Genomic DNA, 7,603 nt, shown 5'->3' on the forward strand with positions numbered 1-7,603 from the left:
CTCCTCTTCCTTGCTAGGACCACAAACAACATTAAAAAAGTATCTTTGAAGCCTTATTTCGAGTAAGCAGAAACTTTTCTTCTCTCTGTTAGGCATTTGAAAACAATTAATGGTCTCAACATCTATCACTTCTGGGTTTTATCAAATTTGCATATGACGCCTCAAATTCAAGCTATATTGATTTTTGACCCAGAGACTCTGAAATTGCCCCCAAGCTAGTGCCATTTATTTTAGCTCCGATACACCCCTATTTTGAAAATTGTCTCGCACTCACAGACTGCCGGGAGGAAAAGACGGAACGTTAAGACGCCAATAAATCCAAAGCCATGAGGTTGTTGGTTTGTAACTCCAGGGCTTTATGGGAAATCCAAGTGATGGGTAGTACGGAAGATATCAGAATGGTTAAAGCTCTAAAGTGTTACTCCAGCTTGATACACCGCTTTCCCATGGAAGTGTTGAAGACATTCCCTCATTTCAGATTACCAATATCGAGCACAGGAAGAGGCCAAGCAATTAGAGGACGACTGCCGTGGGAACTGGTGTGATGGGATATAGAAGGTTCCGTGCTTTCTCTAATATTCGTTCCCATGTATCATTAACTCATATTCCCTCCATTTCTTAGCTCCTTGGCAATCTATCTTTGTTCATCGCCTGACTCACATCTCTGCCATTTTGCCGACAATGTAATTGTAATTGTCATTCTTTTTTCATTTACATCTCCCGTTCAATATCATTCCGTGGCGCAGTTGTTTGCCCAGGTGCTGTGAATGAGTGACCGACGTGGATTGAGATATCGCCGGGATATCGCCATTATATTCCAATTAGTGGTCAATTTCTGTGGTTCCTGTTTCGTCCTTGTTCCCTAGTTGGAGGATTTTTATTGGTTTATGGTGGATGGTTCGGTTTTGCAACAATTATACTTGACCCCAGTTTATTCCACTCCAATCTGGCCTATCATATGATTTGGATGAGTATACATACATTCATTTAATTCTTGTCTGTTATTCGGATACCATGGCTGGTTGAGAACATCTTAAAGCATCCTGCAAGGGTTATACATAAGGATAGCTGTAAAAATGTCCAACAGCTTTTTTAGCACGGTTTCCAACTTTTTTAGGGTCCATTTGATTCGATGGTTCCTGCTTCCTTCGACGCTACGAGAGCCAACAAAACACATCAAATGGCAGACGTCGAGATCACGTTCTAATGTTTCAAACCAGGGTGCGCTAGGGAGGAGATGTCCCAACAAGGCTCAAAGTTGAATGGCGCAACACTTGAGTTAAGGGTCGAAAAAAACGCCTTGCACGGGTACCTAGACATGTCTCGCTCTCCTTTTCTGATGTTTGGAAGCCTAATCTCCAAGAACAATTGAACCTGACATTGATGGAAAGCTTCACAATTTCTTCAGGTTGGCCAGATTGAGGGGAGTACCCTTCGATTTCTGAAGTTTTAGCAAAGCAATTTCACAAAGTGCTTGTTTTCCGCAAATCTTATCGACTATTTTCCCAACTATTTCGCCGTTTTTTCTACCTCTTTTTAGCTGCTATTTTGCAAAATTTAACCGACTTTTTACAGCTCTAGTTATGAACCAATAACAGTGATAGGATCATGGGAAATTTCATCTCATTGCTTACAATACACCTTGGCAGGATGCGGCATTTAATGGCACTTTTTCGATCTAACAAGACTTTACAGCTTGAAAACTGGGATCTTGGTTGGACATGGTAATTATACTTTCGAGCTGGGGGTCTGCTTTCGGGTCCATTTTGGAAACACAATTAGTGCCGTGCTTTCCAATTTTTTCATAATCTTCCTCCTCGGCGGCAAATATTGGTGACTGCAAAATATTTGGGCGTTTTTAGTCTGGTGACACACCAACAAAATTGGCAAAAACTTTTAGGATGAACCGCACCACGGTGTATAGGATGATGAAGCTTTTCAGGGAGTCTGGAAACTTCAAGAACGCACTGCCAAAACTGAAAGGTCTTCTAGCGAGGTTGAAAACGAGAGCGGTGAGGGAGGAGTGCGTTGGCTTACTGCCTGGACTCTTGCTTTTTTGACCCAGCACATCCAATTCCGGACTGAACGATGCAGAGTTCAATTTGTCTGTGTTATTAAAGTGCCTAAAAGCTATGATTTGATAGGTAACTTTAAAAAAGGAAGTTCCTTTGATCTTGTTTTTTTATCCTACCACCAATTTGACTTGGCAAAGAAACTATTTCCATGTACACTTCCGTCGTAATGGCAGTTTCCAAATAGGTCCTATAAATAATATCCCTAATAAAACGCTTCACGATACACTCCAAGCCTTTTTTGATGACGTGTTTCTTGGCCAGTTGCGCATGGAAAAACGCAAACATGGCGGACTCCTTTCGCCAATGACCTAGGAGCACAATTTTCAAAAGATTTACGGCCATTTTTAGTGTTGAATAAATTGAGAGATGGACACATCTCTGGACACATTCAACCCAGTTTTAAAGGTCATTTTCATATCATGATAAATGGACTCCAACATAAAATGTCGCAGAAATTTGAGAGGGTTTCAATAGCCGGATTTCTTCCCAATGGCTTTGCTCAGTTCTTTCACACATTGAACCACCAAACTTCTGCAATTTCTCCTCGACGTGAAAACAACATATTATGTCAGAGTCTAGTGATAATAGAGTGGCAATATGAAGGGATCCTTGTATCCAAGCCCTGTATGGTAAGGACCCTTGCACCAAAGCCCCGCAGGTAGGGATTCTTGCAACAGATAGTCCCAGGCATAGGTAAGACATGGACTTTTAAGAGAGGAAACGACACGGCCTTCCTTTGCCCGCCAAGCTCGAATGGCGGACGTGCCTTTTTCACTCCTGTGATACCTGTGAGTGAGCCCCCCCCCATGAACCTAGGATATTTCCCGTTCAGTGCAGCTCCCCTTCCAATCTTTCCTCTTCCTATATCCCCCTGGCCACGTCTTTTTCAAGACGCGAGCTTCTTGCTCTCAAACCCTCTTCCTCTTCTCAATCATTCCTTCCCTTTCCCCCTCAATGGGCAACAGGATCTCTCTTTCTACACAGTAATTTCTTGCGGTCTTTTTTATTTCATGAAATCGGTTAGACTAACAATTCATTTGATTTGTCTTAGCTTAGGATTTCAGGACCTATCAAAGTATGAATTGCAATTTAAGAAAAAAGTATGAGTCTGTACTGAAATGGTTAAACTTTGCTTTCAAGAGAAATAATTTAGAAATGACAATCATTTTGCTTTGGAAATCATTCGATCTCAATAACTCGTACTTACCTTCCAAGTAACTGCAAAGCAAAAATTCATGACAGATGCCAGTTTCAATCCAAAGGGACATGCTAAGCAAGGTGTTGTGATAGTTTAGAAGCCCAAAAAACGTAGCATAACTGAGCTCATTCTTACTTCCTCCACGCTAACCTTTCTTTTGAAAAAAAATCCATTACTACTCCAAATTGATCAATGGTGCAGATCTATTGCTAGGAAAATAAGCAAAAGAAAGGGAAACCATCCTTCCCATCCAGCCAATAGAAATTCATGTCAACCCCTAGTCACTAGGCAAAAGCAACAATGGAACTTGATTGCTATATCGGTCCCCAGTAGTGGAAGAGAGCAAGTAGATAAAAGTTTTAAAATTGAAAACATAAATCAGACTTTTTTAGAACCGAGCGTTCGCAAGTTGCCTTGATTTCCGCCCTTTTTGACGTCCGAGAAAGCCACTTTGAATTTAACTTGACTTCTTGCACTTCCCAATGTTCGTCTCAAACGTAATTGAGGACTCATTTCCGTTTCATTTCGAACTCATTCCTAACAATCTCTCACGAAATGATCGTGAAGTAAGGTCCTACAATTTTAAAACCGTCCAATTTTCGGGTGCCTCTAATGTATACTCTGGTTCAGAAAGCGCCTATGGAGATGAGAAGATTTCAGACAGCCTAATCTATCGGGTGTTGCAAAAGTGATTGGTCACCTCCAGTTTTGTCCTAACTTGTTTGAATGTGCATTGATATAATCAACTATACGCTTCACAAACTAGGGGTCGCCATTGCTTGTCAACACTTTAAAATTGATATATATTTAATTCAAAATGTGAAAAAATCCTGAAAGAACATTGGACATTTTAGCATATATTTAGATATTTTATGAACTTGAAGCTAAATACGATATAAGCCTCATTCATCTTGAACTGCTGGGGATCCATTTCCGAATAGTGGTAAGGAGCTCAGCAGAAATATAAAAAAATACGTTTGTCATTATGATTGCAAATCCAATGGGGTACCCCCACATGGTTTCGTGAATGCAAATTTTGAAGTGCGACAGTACTAAATTTTATCCAATTGCATTTCAAAATGTGCGTTCACGAAACAGTCTGATACTCGCAATAGGTGCGACTGGGACTAAATCGAATCTCAAAATATGCGCTCACGAAACTATGCGGGGGTATCCCATTGATATCAATGGGCGTTAGGTGGTCTATTTTTTTGAAACACACTTCAACCTCCAAATAGACTGGTTTGAATAGCTATGATTAGCTTGTTTCTTCGTCAAGAATTTCAAGATTCTCAAGGCTCAATTTTGAAAGTCCACCTCTCACTTGAAACTTCACGCTTGGGTGGATAGAATTTACTTGTCATAAGGGTCATTCTAGATTTTGAGGAATCAAGATATCATGCTATAAATTCTTGCAACATTAACCGTGTCAGATATTAGGATAAAACAACTATTTCAGAATCTAAAAGGGTGCTGATATTATTTTAATGTGCTTTAGATACATCTGCCATCGCTACTACGCCTTTGAGGGTACCTTGACAAAAAATGCGTCCTTAAAATGCACAACCAATGGAACTTGGGAGTCAGGGCCACCCCTTTGTTCAAGTAAGTTGATCATTCCGGCAAAGATACGAAAGTTTGGCTCTACTTTCATCCGTCATCAGGTTACTTTTACCATGTCAGTTTGGCCCAGCTTTTTTGACATTGATTTTTTTCTTCTCTTTTTTGGACAAACTTCTGGTAAACAAATCCAGAAGGTGAAGGTTTGATAATTCAAGATTCTGAACAATACTTCTGAACCAGATGAAATTGACTAACTACATGTATGACTTTGCAGCCTTTTTGGAAACATAAGGCCATTATTCTTGGAGAAGTAAAGTGTTCAAATAGTCGTATCAAGTTTCAAGAGAAATATGCAAATACATTTTGGCATTTTTCTACCTCAGGAAATCATAAGGAACAACTTTTGTTTTATTGCTTTATGAAGTTCAAGCCCGAATAAAAATTTCACAAAAAATACAATTTTAAATATCACAAAAGTAAAAGATTGGTTTTTTTCTATCTCTTGCTTTATGTCAAAATTGGTCAAAATGTTGTATAACCTTACTCAAAACACTTCAAAAATAAAGATTTTCCAAAACATATTGTAGAATCGAAGAAAACAAACACACCGAGTTCAACAATCATGGCAAATTTCAGAAAAAGCAATGAAGCCTTAAAGAAGCAGTTTTTGACCAGTTTTAACAAAGTCTTCAAGAAAGCCAAACTTTTAAGATTGCCCGCTGGTATTATCGTCAGAATTAAAGTGAATGAGTAACGAACTGTACTTTTGATGATCATAAATAATTTTGCGTAAATTTATATTTTTGAAGGGTTCTGAGTAAGGTACTCATTTTCAGCTATTTTGAGATAATGTAGGAGAAAGAAAACTAGTCTTTCCTTTTGAGATATTGAGAATCTGTATTAATTCTTGGTGAATTGAAAAGAGGGCAGTTTGGAGCTAAAAAACGGTGAAAATTAGGCCATTAAACCCTAAATAACTAGGTAGGAGTTAAACAGATCATATTATACCGTAATTTCAATGTAAGGGTGCTTTCCTTACTAAGTGTACTCCCAATTTTCATTAAATAGGTTTCTGAGCATTTCATTTTTTTATGTTTCTAGGCATGTGAGTTTTTATGGGAGTTCGTACTCAAAAAGTAAAAAAAGTTGTTCTTATGAATTCCTGAGCTAGGAATAAGTCAAGGTGTTTTTGTGAATTTCCAAAACTTGAAAGGGCATTGCAACCACTGTGTAGGCATATTTCAAGTTTCTTTTACAGGAACATCATGCGACGACCCTGAACTCCCTCCTCCAACATCTAGATTGGAAACGATTTGGCAAGGTGAAGAGATTAGGTTTGGCTCCAATGTCACTTTAGCTTGCCCCTATGGAATGCACCTGACCGATGGAGTTGAAACAAGCGTTTCAATTGCCTGTGTCGATGATGGAGCCAATGGATATTGGGCAATACCTTTAACTTGGCCAACTTGCGTTGAAGGTAATGTAATTTGAATATTTTGTTTTTGGAAAACATTTTAAACCTAAATCATATGATTCTTTGTTAAAACAGCCGATTATTGTGCCGAAATCCCAACCCCTCCTGATGAAATGGAAGTTACCTCATCCATTTTTGCAACATGTGAGTATAGCATGCCTTATTGATCAAGATTGGTTTACTTCAGTTAGAAATGTACTTCAAATAGCATGGGGGAAACCATATCAAGTGTTCGCTTGGGGCTGCCATAGCAATTAAGAGTGGTTTTGACAATGTGAAGAGAGAATGTATTTAGGTTAGAATGTCGGTCAAGATCAGAAAACAGTCTGAGAGTCTGAGTACTTTAAACCTGCCTTGATTTTGTTGATAATGATAAATGATTTTGGCAAAAATGGTCCGAACAATAAAACAGAATTTGACTGGATGACTTAACTAGAAAAGAAATCTGTCCCGGTGGAGTAAATGTAAGCCAAAAGTAACTTTTGGGTCGGAACGAGGCATACGTGTACTGGATTTATAAGGAATTTAAAACGAAAGCAAAACACCTTCTTGTCGTTTTTGCAACATTTTTTTCTGAATATTATGAGACTCAAGAACTCCGTTAGAATGCTTACTTGCAAGTGATTAGGGAGATTTTTAATATTTTTCTTTTTTGGTTTGTTTTTTTTACGGGCTTTTCTAACCGGTACAGTGAATGTTGTCATCAGTGTAAAATGAATTCGACTATTTATTACATTTTAATACTTGTATGATATTAGGTCGACCAACGAGTTTGAGTTGGCACACCGTGCTAGTCCTTGAATGTAGGGTTGATCTGGAATGCTATCTAAAAAATTGACCAAGTCTGACTTGAAATATGTTACCGGCTCAAGGCCTACGTATTCCCTACGAATATTTGAGGGCAGCAAATTGAACAATGAAGGATCCCAAAAAAGAAGAAAGTCGGACTTCATTATTCACCTGGATTCTCGAGGGCTTGAAGGTGCTCTCAAAACGCTTATTAAGCTTCTACGGTCACTAGAAATGACCCTAAATCCTGGATTGGGACAAAACTCATGGATGCTTTTGAAGATGTACGTTAGCAGATGCTTTTCGAACCTTCTCTGAACACTGTACAGTCCCAACCTTTTTTAGTCTCTCCCAATACAAGAGCTCTCTTCCTGTGATGTTCCAAGCTGTTATGTCCCTAATGAAACACCCCTAATCCAATATACACGGAGGGTTGTATCTTCACATCCGTTCTATTGAAGATCAAGATTAGGAGAGAAAGAGAAAGGCAGAGGAGAGAGAGAG

At 38.9% G+C, this 7,603-nt stretch overlaps 1 protein-coding gene across 1 annotated transcript in view; it reads left to right on the forward strand.

Moving 5' to 3' along the window:
- Nucleotides 1-6,303: 6,303 nt before the first annotated feature.
- The window catches only part of LOC131882064 (uncharacterized), a 9,529-nt gene continuing 8,229 nt past the window's right edge, over nucleotides 6,304-7,603 (forward strand). The window contains exon 1 of the mRNA XM_059229097.1: nucleotides 6,304-6,454. Coding sequence (XP_059085080.1) covers nucleotides 6,424-6,454 — 31 coding nt within the window. The 5' untranslated portion in view covers nucleotides 6,304-6,423. The remainder of the gene's footprint in view (nucleotides 6,455-7,603) is intronic.

This window comes from Tigriopus californicus, chromosome 6 (assembly GCF_007210705.1).
Source record: "Tigriopus californicus strain San Diego chromosome 6, Tcal_SD_v2.1, whole genome shotgun sequence".
Classification (NCBI taxonomy): domain Eukaryota; kingdom Metazoa; phylum Arthropoda; class Copepoda; order Harpacticoida; family Harpacticidae; genus Tigriopus; species Tigriopus californicus.